General features: G+C 37.0%; 1 protein-coding gene across 1 annotated transcript in view; it reads right to left on the bottom strand.

The window, feature by feature from the left end:
• The window catches only part of zgc:171482 (zinc finger protein), a 108,820-nt gene that overhangs the window by 55,881 nt on the left and 36,260 nt on the right, over window positions 1-16,679 (bottom strand). The window contains exons 2-3 of the mRNA XM_037679327.1: window positions 9,071-9,187; window positions 6,007-6,099 (exon numbers count right to left, since the gene is read on the bottom strand). Coding sequence (XP_037535255.1) covers window positions 6,007-6,099; window positions 9,071-9,187 — 210 coding nt within the window. The remainder of the gene's footprint in view (window positions 1-6,006; window positions 6,100-9,070; window positions 9,188-16,679) is intronic.

Here is a 16,679-nt window from a genome sequence, read left to right as displayed (position 1 = left end):
TAAAGCCATTTAACATTTTATTTAATTAATTTATTCATTCATTTAAAATAAACAAAATAAACAAAACAAATTCATAAAAAAGAAAACATTGAATGAAAAGAGTGCAGAAACAAGTAAAAAAAATTCTTATATCTGCCCCTTATTTAAAAAATATAAAATAACTTTAAACAATCACTTAAATTAATCACTTTAATATTCACTTTAAAGCTAGGAATAAAAAAAATCATGTTTTGTGTTAGCAGAATTTAATTCTAACGCTAAAACTGATCCAACATTAATAAAACTTACCTCAAGTTGCCTTTTTGGACATGCATGCATATATCTGTACAAATTGTACATGAGAGGAGATTATTACAGCCTCATATAAAATCAATGATGATGATGATATCAGAACTGGATTGGTATCGGCCGATATCCAGATCTAGGTATCGGGATTGAATCGGAAGTAAAAAAATGTGGATCGGTGCATCCCTAACTAAAATAAAATGGAGCTTCTGAGCGTCGGAGAAATGTGCTTTGAATGTATCTATTGTATACAGTAAATTGAATTGAATGACTTCTATTGACAACACAATAAAACATCAATTGGTTAAAAAGTAATTAATACTCTGAGTAGTTTTTGAGAAGAGTACTTCCTACTTTTACTTACATATTTTTTTATAACATCACTACTTTTACTTGTAACTGAGTACAATTTAAGCAGTGTAACAGTACTTGTACTTGAGTACAAATTTTCAGTACTCTTTCCACCTCTGGTTTTAATGAAACTTGAGAAAAAAAAGCAATAATAAAGTGTGAGTTTACAACTGATTAACTTTTGGAGTCACCTCAATTCAAGCTGGCTGCCACATACAATGAACATAAGCAAATGCAAAAATAGCTACAAACTAGTCAGTTTTACAACTGAATTTTTTTGTGTTAGAGGTCCAACATACACTCTGAGGTTTATCAAATTGCACAAGATCTTGTAATATTGTGAAGTTGTGTATAATGCTATTTGCAAGATTTGACCATAACCGCTAAACCTCAATCCTCTATCAACATCAGATGATTTTAAATTAAAATTTCATTGTGAAAGCCAGCGGGCAACCTGCACTCCTTTAAGAAATACTGGTGGTCTGATACAGTCTTCAACTGATTTTTACCGTAGTTTTTGATGAAAGCTGCTGCTCTGTTTTACTTTTCATCAGTGCTTCATTTACTTCTTTCTCTCTCTCCCTCTTTTTTTTTGCGAGAGATCCAGTTAACCAATTTGTTTTTTGACAACTGTTTTTCAGATGATTGAGCAGCTTTGGAAATCTAGTTTCTTGGGAAATTTCCGTGGTTGTTTCAAGTTGACCTTCACACCCACTTAACACAGCAACTCCCCAGGTATGTGGAGGTGAGAAAGAATTTACCACTTTCAATCAATACAAAACAAACTATGAAACACACACACACTTCTTTTAAGGGAGACTTTTAGAAAGGTATGTGCAACTGTGAATTCTTTTCACATTTATATAGTTTTGATTTGACATTTTTTGATTTAGTTCAGATGGTGCATAATACAATACAAGAGCACAATCAATAATCAGTCATAAATATTCTTACAATATTACGAAAGCAGATTATTGCTGGCAGCACGGTGGCGCAACTGGTAGAGCTGCTGCCTCTCAGCGAGCAGGTCCTTGGTTCAAACCCCGGTCCAGGGGCCTTTCTGGGTGGAGTTTGCATGTTCTCTCCGTGCATGCGTGGGTTTTCTCCGGGTACTCCGGTTTCCTCCCACAGTCCAAAAACATGCATGTTAGGCTGATTGGTAACTCTAAATTGTCCCTAGGTGTGAGTGAGAGAGTGAATGGTTGTTTGTCTCGTTTGTCTCTATGTGGCCCTGTGATGGACTTGCGACCCGTCCAGGGTGTACCCCGCCCCTCGCACAGTGATTGCTGGACATGGGCACCAGCGACCCCCGTGACCCAAAATGGAATAAGCGGGTAAAGAAAATGGATGGATGGATGGATGGATGGATTATTGCTGTGGAGGTGGGATTTTTTTCCTGCATGATTGAGAGCTGTTAGTTTAATACTATGTTGTTCTGTCTCCTGGTCTAAATTTATGATTGGATTTAGTCATAAACACTGAAGTAAGTCATTTATTTAATATGGTGATGACTACTTGGCACTGCCAGTATAGAAAAAAAACAACAACAACCTTTATGTTAGGTTGCCTTCAGGTCCAGGTCTCCCTTGCAAAAGTTATCTGTGATCTCAATGATATTTGCCTGGTTAATAAAGGTTAATAAATAAATAAACAAACAAACACTAAATGACAGGATCTTTAGAGTTTTTCTCCATTCATGTACCAGTATATATTATATATATTATACAGTCTAGAATGCATTTCATTGAACATAATTATAGCTTTTTGATTACTTAGCTTTTGTTGTTGCCATAAAATGTGAGCAATATAGTAATTGCCTATGTCTATGCATGCGTTTGTCTGTTAGCAGTATATCTTATGAACTGGACAAATTTTAATGAAACTTGCAGAAGCTAATCATTTGATGTACAACTACAGCTGATGAACATTCCTCGTAAACTATGTATTTCAAGCTGGCCGCTGCAGCCAACTGAACTTGAAAAAACACAAATTGCTATACCAGCCAATGCTACGAAGATTGTGCAAAGGTTTGGTTGAGTTGTAGCTGAGAATCTTTCACAAAATTTACTCCAGGTGCTACTATTGCGCCAGACAAATGTCTAAAATTTTAGCATTAACTGTAGGAGTAAAACCTGTTTGTCTGTTAGCAAAATAGCTGATGACACATAAATTTTAATGAAACTTCCAGAAAGTACTCAATGGATATCAGTGGTGGGCCGTGCATTTAACACCTAGGCCTTCAGTGGTGTCCTGCTTGAATTTGTTCACTTCATAATACTGTCATTATGACATCATGGCTACATAAACCATCAATAATACATAGAAACAGAATAATATGGTGCTGCATCACAGACAGGCATCTCGTGTAGCGAGAATGAATGCCATTACCAAAGCAAGAAACCCAATTAACACAATTCAACAAGTTTCCTTCAACCATACTACAGCCACAGCTGTCCACATATATATTTACAAAACAAAATATGGATGTTATAAATGGACAAATATATATACAAAATTTAATAAAATGCATTTTACTCATCAAAATCTTTGATTGGCTGCACACAGACTTTATCTTCCTTTCTTTCCTCGGTCAGAGTTCAGTTCCTCTGTCCTACTGGTCATCTTGGTATTTCAGTTTCAACAAGAAGTCCTTTTCTAACGCCATGGACGCTAACGTTCTTTCATCTTTCTGGCATAAGTTTTAATTTGTTTTACAGCTGAGAATGTCCGATCAACATTTAGCTTGTGCAGGTCGCTACAAATGCAGTTTCCTGGTGCCGACCAGTACGTTCTCTGACTGTCCAATCAAATGATGTGAAAACGCTGACGTTGTCTAATGCCTAGAAGGCCCTGGTGTCACCACCTCAACATCGGATTGGTCAAAGCGACAGTTTCATTGCCATTTGTTTTAACCTACTGGTGCCTGCTCTGTTGATTCTGAAGGCCTCGAGGCAGATTTCTTGATTGGACAAAAGCCCTATATATATGCTACTGGAAGCTGCACAACAAGGAGAAAAACTATGAAATGAAAAGAACAGACATTTCAGAATAATATTAATTAACAGTAATTATATACAAAAATGTAAGTTAGTGATTCTGATTGTGTTAGACCGCTCTTGTCGTCTCCTCTCCGGAATATCTAGGTAACTATGTGCTTATGTACCGGGTGTTTTTGTCAATATCAGGGTCTTTCTCCTCGGTCAAGGAGAAATAGTTTGATAGGAATTTTTTTTGCTTCCAAATCCTATACGTGTGTCACTTTCATTACTTTTTTGTCTGTCTTAACAGGTCTCACTTGTAATTGAGTCTTTGAGGCTCAGTGTGATTTATCCGTCTAAATAAAGGTTAAATGAATAGACCAGCAGAGAAGGCTTTGCTGGCCCTGATGGTCCACCACTGTTGGATATACATTTACAAGTGATTAATTTCTTAAGTCAATCTATTTTAAAATGTCCACCACAGCTCATTAATATTATATCTATATAGAACGCCTGTTACTTTGTTAATTTTACAGATATTGGGCTAAAATCTGGCATGGTAGAGTCATCCACTTTATATACTCAGAGTGATATCTAAAGATATGGCATGAGACTGTGCACAACTCAATGTTTCTGAACATAAGATGATTTTAGTCTAAAACTCTGGCATGACAGGTGTTGGGTAATATGCATTAATTTTAGAAATTTGAAGTTTTTATTTGTATTATGGCTCTCCCGTGAGTAGAAATCAGCCTTTCCAGGTGACCATCCTTCCACTGTGGCATAAGGTCTTAGTGGTGATGCTGTTCTGTTTTTGGAAAACACTCCACCGCTTCTCTCCTCTTCCCGTTAATTCGATAAGCTTTATTTTCTCACCAGCTGTGTCTCCAAAGTGTGTGCCGTGTGTTTTATTTGTGTGTTTCTGTTTCAAGCCACATGGGACAAGCCAGATAAATTGGCTTGCAATGAACAATTGTAAATCTTTCTATACACAGTACACAATAGACTGTTTCACAAGCACCTAGAAACATGTACACACATGAGTCACCCCCCCCCCCCCCCACACACACACAAAAAATACTTGTCCTATTGAAGTTCAACACTTCTCTGCAAATGCAAATAAAAACTTCAACATCTGCTGTGGAGGCAAAACTCAGAAATGACCCAGGTCAAAAAAATGGCATTTCTACAGCTTGTGCAGACAGGCAGTTGCACAAACAATTGTACTGCCATGACCTCCTTAGCAATAGCTGGCAATATTCAGATGTAAAGCTACATAACTGCATCTGCATGCACTAAATCTTAGCAGACAGATGGAAAAGGCATTCCTTCTCATGGGAAAACTGTAGTGCCCAACTGAACACAGCAGACCATACAAGTATTTGAATGAACATTTTTGTAAAATAGTCAAAGCTGAAAGAGGACAATCTGGAAGAAAAAAAAATCTATTACAACCAGGGCTTAATTTGTAAACTGATCAATGCAGGAACACAAAAGGTGGGCGGCTGGCCGGTATGCCAGCCGGCCGGGGGTGTTGGTTCATTTTGCAGGGGAAGGGGAAGGAGCTTGTAAGCCCTCCTCCCCCTTAATTTTTTTGGGGTAAATGCTATTTCCTGCATTTTGGTGCAGCCTATTTTAATGGGTTGTTATACATCTACATTTACCTGCATTACTGTATTTTTGTCATTTTGATCGCTGTTATTATGACAAATTAGCACCGCTGTTTTGATATGTGATTAATGTGAATAATACACATGAAACATCTCTCGTTGTATTTTTTTTTTACTGTAGCTAAGCTTTTTTTGTTATTATGTCTGAAACGTATGCGTTTGTTGACACCAGCAGTTGTGCGCACTCTGTAGAGCTGTGTGGAAACGCTCCTGTGCATATATGGCAAGCCAAGTAGCCCATTAATAGCCACTTTTACCACATGTCTGGCTATTAATGGGCCACTTGGCTTGCCAAATAGAAGAAGACACTTCATCCCAGCAGGACATGCCGTCGGCATCTCGGGCAGGAGCGTGTGTGCGAGCTGGTGCGTCTGCTGCAACCCTAATATCCACAATGTCTCCTCTCATTGTATATTTAATGAATAATCAAAATAAAAATGTGCAGTGACTTTGGACTTTTAGGGGCGAAGATTTGAGTTGCCGGATCCGAGCAAACAGTTGCTGGAACGCACCTGGTCAAAATGAAAGAGTTCCCGGATCTTGTTCCGGCAGGATCCGGCTCAAATTAAGCACTGGCTCCAACTAGTCAATTAATTTTTTTGTCATCTATTTATGATAAAATGCAAATTGCTCCTTAAGACCTTAAAATAATCTTTTTTTTTCCTATTGTGAGAACATAATTCTATTAAAAAAACAGACAAAATCATTCAGTGGAAGCCTACTGGATTATCTGGTCTGAGTCTTTTGGACGGTGGTCCTCCATCTTCAGGGTGAAGCATGTAGAACAGACGTACCTTATTGGCATGTTTCTTACTCTGTGAACGAAACAAATAAAAGACAAGGCACTCAGCAAATCAAAGGATTTTAGTTTTAACAAGAAAGTTAAAAAAGAAATAAAACAAGAAACAGGTATTAACCAACGACTGCCACACCATCTTGGCAGCACTCACTGTCTCTTTATTTGTGTTAGTGCTGATGATGCTAGCAGCTTTTGCCCCAGGTGAGGTGACTAATTGCTTAGAAAGCTTCAGCTTTCTGCAGCCCAGATTAAGATGGAGACAGCGTTGAAACATATTTGCAAACATTTAGACTTTAACTTAACAAGGTAAGCATGTAAATAGTTTAAAAGGCACATTATAAAACATCACTGACTTTGCTGATAAAAATATATAATATTACATTATAATGGGATTAATTATTAAATGGGTGCAAGGATGTCACTATATAAGTACAAAGGTAACTGTGTTTAATTTTAAAAATTATTTTGTATTTCCTCCCACTCCAGTGGGCTCCTCCTGTGTTCTACTGCTTTAAGACAGAAATGTTGTAAGATATAATAAACACAAAAATGTTTATATGCAAGGACAGTGAGCTGTCCTTGAAGCTGTTAACTGTCACTTTAATGCAGAGCAATGAAAATAACTGGACAATCAGCAGAGGGAGTGTTCAGTAAATGTTTATGTGTTCACACAGCTCTGAGGTAAAACATGTATCCTTCAAATATATAATTTTATTTGATGGCTTCACTTCCTTCTTAAATAAAAAAAAATGTTATTATCTATAAAAAAAAATTTGTGTTGTTAACTTGACACTACGTGTGCAGATAAAAACAATAACTTCAAAGTAACTCAGCATCCATACTGTTGTTTTCCTGTATTTTTTAAATTTTTTATTTTGTTGCATTTGTTTTAGTTTAACTACTTTTGCATATGTTGTGCTATTTTAGCACAACATATTCATATTTCATATTTATTTCATTCAGGACACGGGTGCTTTTAACTATTTTTTTTATACTTTTCAAATTGTTAACCTTAATTGAAAATATCTTTTCAACAAAAATGCATTGAGATCATTTCAATTCCTTCCAAAATATTCAATTTTGTTTTAAATCTGCTTCAGTGTTGCTCCGAGCTATTCTGAGAATACTTTTAGGTTTGAGCTACTGTTCTACAACTTTTATTTGCCTTTTAGTCTTTTTCTTTAGTTCTTTTGCTACTTTTAGTTTTTAGCTGGCCTTGTGCCACACTTCATTTGCTGCTCCAAAGTCTACTTTGAATCTTTTGACCCCCCAGAGAAGAGCTCCTCTCTAACCTCACGTCTCCTCACTTGTTAGACTACTGTTAATGCATTTTGTATGTGTGCGCGCGCGCGCGTGTGTGTGTGATTGAGTGTTTGAGGGTATGCTTGTGTTTATAGGTATATAAATGGCCATGCATTTGATGGCTCTGGGATATAGCCGATAAAAGCAGGACCTTGTGTCACTATGGTTACCTTGCACTGACCCTCAATGCTCACACCACTCTAATGGGTTATGCATGTTGTTGTTGTTTTTATTTTTATTGTGTGTGTGTGTGTGTATCAAACCAAGCTGGAGGAGACAAACAGACGCCAACTATATGACAGAAGCCATGTCACTTTGTGGGATTTATGTGCATGCAGGACACAGTATACAGGATACAGAGTTGGGATGCGGCCATTGGAAAAAAAAAAGAATATTAAATCACCGAATGAAATTGGCATTATGGGATTAACTTTTCTGAAAGAAAATCCAATCATTTGACGATGGAGCTGGTACAAAAAAAAAGCCTATTGATGCAAATATCAGAAAAGACTATGAATAAGTATAGGACACACCCTGGCCTGATCAGACAATGTACAGTGGTGCAGAGAAGGCCAGGACATACAGTGAAAAAAATCCATCCAACTGTTAACTGACTAGCAGCTCGTTATTAATTTATTTAAAATAAAAAAAAAATAAAAAAAAACACCCTCCAGGCTCCATCAGATCATTCAAACTGTGTTTGTATGTACTGGAAAAGTTGAAACAATTCATAAAGCTGCTAAAATACAAAGCTCAGATAAATAGTGTTAACTTATTTTATAAATGAATGTTTCTGTTCAGTGCCCCGAGATGACTTCTGTTGTGACTTGGCACTATAGAAATAAACTGAATTGAATTAAAGCAGTTCACTGTCAAAAAAAAAGGGTTCTGCATATTTTACAATAATATTTTTAAATGTTACATGGGCAGTTGTGCTCGGTTCATTTTATATTTGTGGGAATTGTGTTGCAAGAAACTGACATATTTTACCAACAAAATATACCATGCAAAAGCTGCTTTCAAGTGATTTTTACTGTCTTCTTGATCCACTGACCTCTGCAGAGATCTTTTGTAAAGGCTGACAATGACAACATGCTGTGACTCATCTCGCCTGTTTGCCTGCTCCACTCAAGGCGGTGTGTTGTCAAACTTTAAGGATGAGGGACACAAATAGATTACTGTCATGTGAAAGTGGTGAACATACATGTGTACAGACACATACACACTGTTAATGGCTTTGGCTCTTGTCCTCATTAGCCTCCTCGTTAATCTCAGTAGTATCTTATTATCAAAGATGCCCTCAACGCACTTATAGGCTTGTGCAAATGTGCATTTCCATATAGATTCAATTCATCTAATTCAAGGGCTGATTATTTAATGGTCATTCATTATGCATCTCTTGGAAAATCTGCTGAAAGGTAGATTACATTAAAGTAAAAAGAAATGTGTGTGCGCGTTGTGTCTGTGTGCAAGTAACTAGCGTTACCATGCTGCTGGAAGTCTATGTATAATGGATGAGTGCGGTCTTGAACGGCACAAGCATAAATTGGTACAAATAAGGCTAAGTACAGTGCATGGATCTGCGTGTAACAGCAGTTTTGTAGGCACATTTATTTTGCTTTTCTATAAAGCTTGACTGTGACTGTTTAGATAAAAACTCTAAAACTGAACAGAATTGGACTCACCTCGTAGTGAGCGGTGCGCTGGGACTCAGAGATGAGCTGGGCATTGCAGATGTTACAATAACTCTCTGTGAACAAGCCTCCGTCCACAACGCCCGAAGACTTCATCTTCATCTGAGACTACACAAACACACACACATGCCCAAACAGATGACTATTAGTATGCAAAATGTGCAATAAAATGTCAGTGTGCTTTATTTTCGTGTGTGGGATCAGTAGAATGCTGAAAATATCTTAATTTTGAAATCCCTTTTCTTCAGAATGACACATTCAGCCCAAAATACTGTATGCTGATTGTTTATGTCAGAACATCCTCTTATGGATGATTTTGGTTCCCATTTTGGAAACCATGGCCCATGGCATGTATTAAACTTTCTGCATTTTATTTTGTTGTCATTTACATAAGTTAGAAAACAAATATAAGGCACTTTCACAAAATGCTACAAGCCAGGACTTAGACACCATCTGGACACATTGGTGTGATTTATGAATAGGCCAACCAAGGCAGTAAGTGGGGTCAAAGCCAACACACACCCAATGTGACTTTGTGCTGCAAAGTGAGGTAGTAACAGAACCATAATGGTACTCAAATGGAAAGGTAAGATGGTGTTGATGCTCAGTAATGTGATTAATGGAAAATAGTAAATAGACTGAACTTAGACAGAATTTTCTAGCCACCCAAGCTATTCAAAGTACTTCACAACAATGAGTATTCACTTCACCAGTGAATGCCAGAAAGTTTTACTTTGTCAGAAATACCTAACACAACCCTGTACTAACTAGGCATGGTAATAGGTATTCTATGTGCATACATTTGTACTATTGTCTCCTAAACAAGGCAAAGAACAGAGAATTTTTTTTTGTGTTTCCGTGTGAGTGCATGTTCATTGTTTTATGTTAGTAAAATATCTCATGAACCACTGGAAAAACTTAATGATTTCACAAAGGTGTCATTGGGTTTGCATCTACAACTCGTTCATTGTTGGAGCCAACTCGCCACAACACTGACTATAACAGTCACTTTTATAAACAATGAGTGGAAATTTGGTGTGACTGTAGCTAAGACTAATTTACAAGACAAATTCAGCTATTTATGACAGTACGACAAACTTTGCCTTTAACTATTGACATCAGCCCTGCTTGACTGTTAGCAAAATATCTCAAGAATCAATGGATGGCTTTAATGAAACTTGCACTTATTTTTCATTCAACCTTTATTTATACAGGTTAATCCCATTGAACCTCGGGGACTCATTTACAAGAGAGACCTGATTTTAACAAAGAGTGATGACAACAGTGGATGACAATAATGGTAAATGGAAATGGACTCTATTTATATAGCACCTTTCTACCGTATCGAGATACTCAAAGCGCTTTACACTACAATCTGTGCCCTCATTTACCCATTCATAGAGCACTCTACTAGATCTCTACAAAACTAATTAAACAAATCATTCTAAAGAGACTAATCAGTACTTTATCACATTCATACAGTAATGGGACACACATCAGAGGCAACGAGGGGTTCAGTGTCTTGCCCAGGGACACTTCGGCATGTGACTGCGGGTGGATTCGAACCCCCAACTCTTGCATTGGAGGACGACTGCTCTAACCACTCAGCCACATCTGCCCTACAATCATAAAGGATGCATACAAATTTAATTATTTTTAACCAATGAAAATAAAACGGTAATTAAAAGGATAATTAAAAGGAAAAGTAGCAAAAAACAGCTAGATTAGGCACTTCAGAATCAGAATCAGAATAAGCTTTATTATTATTGCACCGAGATACAACGAGAATATGTCCGTACTGTCATCCGAAAGATGGGCGGAGTGCACGTAGCTGCTGCTATATAGCGCAGCCTTCTTATCCTTTTCAGAATACATTTTTTAGATAGAAAAAGGGGCAAAGCCATGAGGAGAGGATAGTGGCATTACCAAAAAGATCTCTTCACACCTTGTCCTAACAGGACATGATTTAAGACATCAGGAAAAACTCTGCCAGCAAGCACATTCATGAACATGTTACATATGCATTTGACGATGAGGCGGTCCATGAAGCACTAATAGATAGTCCATTGTCCTGATAAGATTATGGTCAGCTGGCACAGTTCTGATAAGCCTCCCCGCAAATTTGGGGGGGGGGGGGGCATGGGGGGGCATGCACTAGACAAAGTTTTTCCTTAGTTTACACATTTCCCAGGAGAAATTGATAAGTCAGCCTGTTTCGAGGCCAACCGTGGAGTCACATTCAGATAACCACAATTGTTGATTTATTCAGGCAGACAATTTTTTCTTGACAACCTTGAGTCTTTACTGGTAATTCTAAGGTTGGAAATGGCCAGATTAGGGTGCATTCTACTGGTCCATGCTTACAAGCCTCTTTATGGTCGTTTTCATGCTGACGAGTCCCAAAGCCGCAGGTGGACTGTGATTCAAATCACTACCATCTTACAGGTTTAGCTCATAAATCAGCTGATTTTGAGTTCTCAAAGCACAAACCAAACCTTCACATAGGCAGCAGCCTGACAAGGGTCAAATTAGCTGTGGCCGCCTTCTTTGTATGTTGATAAACCAGGAACCAGACTATTCCAAAAACAGGAAACCTGTTATCATAAATCCAATTATATGCAATTTTGGCATCCTCGATCGACAGCAGAGGTAGACCCATCACCCCCAGCGATATATCCAGCTGCATGTGTATCGTCCGAGCAGATGAGGGTTCTCCAGGACCATGTCCCTTTGTTGAAAAGATTTTGTCATTTGCATTGAAAGTCCAGTTAGTCAGATCCAAAACAGTAGTTTTCATTTCGGAAGATGTGTAAAAATAGGAGCTGCTCCGGTACACAGACAGAGAGCAAAAAGCAGGAGGAGAACAGGAGAGGGAAAAGAATGCGTGCTCCTTGTTCCAGAGCCAGTGTGAAAATTTTTTTTTAAAAAGAGCCTTAACAGATCATACATACTCTCAAAATATTGCATTGGACTTTGCATTGAATCATTTAGAAGACTTGGCCAAAACTGTTTTAACTAGTCCTTCTCTTCATAAAATTAAATTTGCTTAAAACTCCGGCAGTAAAGGCACCAGGTGATGCACTTTTTTCATGAATGCTAGCCCTTTAATTTATTTATAAGTTCTTGTTTTGGGATTTTGGTGTTTTCTCTTGGTTCTCTCAGCAAGCATCAGCAACTCAGCACACCCTTTTATATCCATTTACACATCCAACCTTGGTAATCAATGTAAATGCAATGCTATTTTGTTGGCATCGAGAAATATTGTGCTTGACTCAATTTTTGCTTCTATTGACTTTATAAAATATATTGGCTAAAAACAGACAGAGTGGAATTTAGCAGTTGTGTTCAGATATCTATTTTAGTTACAGTCTGCAACTTAGAAAGCTGCAGTTTTTGTGATGTTTCCTTTGTTAAAGGTTACAGTCTCTGAAGTAAACATAACTGAAATAAAAGTCTTCCCAACAAAATTCTCTTTAAGTTTCCAAAGTGTCCTAAAACTTGTCAATACTGGGAACACTCAACCAATAAAACATCAGAGACTCGTTGAACAACCCTCAGGAAACTCTGACTCTGCGGCTTTAACAACCTGGCAGGAGTGTTTTTCTCTTCACTTTATAGTTGGTACTGTAAAATGAAATAGTATAATGATGTACAGTACTCTGGGGTCTTGTGTTCAATTTTCTGTTCTCTTCATTATGTGCTTCTTGTAGGTCTGGCTCTGACTCGGCTGCGGAGAGTAACTGGTCTTCTGGAAGCGGTTCTGAGACGTCACCCATTATACAGGATTATGTCCATTTGACAAGAAGGCAGCTCTACAAAAAGTTTACAAGGGCAAAGTGTTTCATAGCCCAAGGAACATGGATGCTGCAGAGGTCAGCATTCAACCGTGAACAAATAGAGCCATTTTGATTGACATTTTATCCAAGGAATCGCAGCTTTAGTGATGAGCAGACAAATATCTACTACGATATGTCAGCAGGGAAAAGTAGTGGCAGGAATTGTTTTCCCTTTTTCACAAGACTAGTAGGTAATTACATCCAGCCAAAGCATTTGATCTGTGTGCGCTCACACACAGGTAAGCGCACATTAACACAGCACTAGTAATTACCCCTTTCTGCTCATTTTGTCTGTTTAGTGCGCCTCGGACTATTCAATTATCCACAATACAGATACATTCTTCATTATCTAATTGAATCTGTGACACATATTTACATTTGAATGGAAAAGGAAACGTGTTTGATCTAAAGTACTTCCACAAGTCCTCAGAAAATTATACATGCCTGTGAGGTATAGCTTGAAATCTGAAATGTCACAGATGGCAAGTGGAAAACTTGTTTTGTCTAGAGGCTTAGATACATTATTACCTCCACCATGAGGTGTCCTATGAGGCATGAAGGAATAGATATATTTTCCAAACTGACACTTTGAATTTGCCTCAAAATTCGCACCCTGCCACAATTTTGTGGCAATAAAAAAGCCTTGCAATGCCCGTGGACGTCAGCAAGACAGAAGCGACTTCATCTTTTAATCTTGATGCAAATTAAAAGTGAGTGTGACTGCAGAAATATCCATATCTTCCTAATATCTCTATTACCTTTGATTATTACATGCAAGATGGAAGATGTAGGTTAATTAATGGAGGCAATCTGTTGGGGAGATTAATGGAATAGCATAGCCAATGAAGCGAAAAGATGGAGGGATAGATAGTGGGGAGCACACTGAAAAGGAGGAAAGGAAGGAAATAGAAGGGAGGAGGGTGAGGAGGAAGAGGGGGAGATAATTCAGTTTATTATGCACGTCTGTGTAACATTTTACAAAAATCTAATTTTAGCATTAATTTTTTTTTTTACATTTTCATTATGCACAATGAGCTACATTAAGTTTAGTACCAGAAGGAAACTTTACAATAAGGCTCCCCTTATAGATGGCTAATAAATCATTTATTCCTCTATAAGCACTTTATAAATCATTAATATTTGTTTATTATGCATTAATTAAGGGTGACAGAGAGACAAAACTGACCAGTTTCTTGTCAAATAGTGAGACAAATCTGCCACATATATATTTCATCTTGAGTTGTTATGTTGAACATTTCAGACTAAGTTACCTTGTAAGCACAATAATCATTTGTAAACCTATGTTTTAGGCTATAAAATTAGTTGTAGATTAATATTATATGCTAAAGGAATAGGTTTACAAATGCTTATTGTGCTTACAAGGTAGTAATTTAGTCTGAAATGTTTAATATAACAACTCTATAATATATGGGTGAACAGATTTGGCTCAATATTTGGCAGTTTTGTCTCTCTGTCACCCTTAGTTAATGCATAATAAGCAGTTATTAATGATTTGTAAAGTGTTTATAGAGGAATTAATAACATATATATGAACTATTTATTAGCCATCTATAAGGGGAGCCTTATTGTAAAGTGGTACCGGAAAAAGTATAACTTCAAAACAGCATAACTTTACGCGTAACTTCAGTTCAACTTTAAATCTATCTTATGGGTACAATGATATTCTTATTTTGCGCTTCAATGCATCCAGGGATAATTCACAACAATTTATTCATTTATAATGGGTTTTAGAAATTCATAGTTTATATCTGTGTGAGCGAAAGCTGAAGTCTAATTATCACCATTAGTTTATTTAGAGCTTGTCATAATAAATATAGGCTATTATATAAATATAATCTAAGAATATAGTTCTAGCAATTATTCAAGCAGTTGGTTGTATGACAGTAAGAAAATATGATTTTGTCACAAGTTGAATTGTTTTTCTTTTTTTTAAAAAACAACTTACACATATAACATTTACATTTGCTGAATTAGAAGATTTTGATTTATAGATTCAAGTAGAAGGTGAGTGTGTGCAGCCCACCTTTTATAAAAACTGTTTTAAATGAGTTTTTTGTGGCCAGAATACAAAATAAAACATTTGTGGCTTCTTTAGAACAATGAAAAAACATTTAACTAATTCAAAGTTGTGTTTGTAAATTTAATGTAATTTGGTATTTTAATTAAAATGGTGCGCGGTGACACAGTTGGTAGAGCTGCTGCCTCTCACCAAGAAGGTTGCCGGACCAAATCCCGGCCAGGGACCTTTCTGTGTGGAGTTTGCATGTTCTCTCCGTGCATGCACGGGTTTTCTCCGAGTACTTCGGTTTCCTCCCACAGATCAAAACATGCATGTTATGATGGTATATTGATTCCCTGTGATGCTGGATATGAGCACCAGTGACACCAGTGACACCTGCGACCCAGAAAGTAAGAAGCAGGTAAAGATAATAGATGAATGGATGATATTTATATGATAACATTGTTTATTTAGTTGAAAATTAAATTCTGCAAATTATAGGAAATAATACATTGCATTACCAATAAAGGCTGAGGTCCTCCAAGCTTCACATTTTAGCAACAGCAACTCTCAATTATCTGTTCATAACAGCCAAGAAAATTAAAACAGCAAATTTGTATTAATTATTACTAGCAATATAATCTACAGAGGTAATCGTCTTTGCTAAACTCACACTGTAAATTAAAATGAATAATTTAGCAATGAAAACACACATCTTTCGCACATTAGAGAAAAGGAGGGAGTAAGTTTTCGCTCTTTGATTTTATATTTTAAGTTTAATTAATACGTTCTTTATTTATCCTGAGTTTCCCTGAGTTCTGTCTGCATCTGGGTTCACCACTAAACTGATCAGTATAGACACATCATAAAGGACTTTGAAAAACGTTGACGAGGTTAGTTACATATTTGTGTGGAGTATTTATTACATACAGCACGCTCCGAATTCACACATTTAAACTGAAACTCGTGCAATCTAATTTTCACACACTATCACACCACACATGTATTCTCTCACATCATAGAGAAAATTTTCAAAATTGATGATATAGTAGTAAAAAAGCAAGAGAGAAAGAGAGCGTCTGACAGCACTGCAATCACAAGGTTTCCAAACCATTCAAGAGGAAAGTGAGAAATATCTGCTGTAAATGACTGCTGGTACATTACAGCCTATTTTCTGCAGCTGTCATCAAAGTCAGTAGTATATTCTGCAGTGTCTTAATCTCAAAAGGACCTCTTTTTTCTTCCGGTTTGCCCTAAGGGGTCATATTTTGTGTAAGATTGGTCTATGACATATGCTTGGTACATAACCAATCAATTGGTACAGTATATACTGTATTTTACTTGTACTATATCCATATATAACATATACCTTTATACCATACAGTTCAAGTTCAAGTTGAAGTTCAAGTAAACTTTATTGTCATTACCAACACATGTGGTACATTAGATGGAATGAAATTATGTACTCAGGGTCCCAGTTACATCCAAACATAGCAACATATTAATTATAAAAAGAAACAGTAAACAAGGATCAAAGATATACGCTAAACACGAATAATGTAAAACAATACGGCGTAACAACAGCAGCCTGAACTTTTAACCCTATAAAAATTAGATATAACTAGCTAATTGTACACTTTGAATTCTACTCTGGGATCGATCAATCCATCCATCCATCCATCCATCCATCCATCCATCCATCCATCCATCCATCCATCCATCCATCCATCCATCCATCCATCCA

Source organism: Nematolebias whitei, chromosome 1, assembly GCF_014905685.2.
Source record: "Nematolebias whitei isolate Nwh7 chromosome 1, NemWhi1, whole genome shotgun sequence".
Lineage (NCBI taxonomy): Eukaryota > Metazoa > Chordata > Actinopteri > Cyprinodontiformes > Rivulidae > Nematolebias > Nematolebias whitei.
The sequence above is the reverse complement of the archived record's forward strand: the minus strand, read 5'-3'. Positions and strand labels throughout refer to the sequence as shown.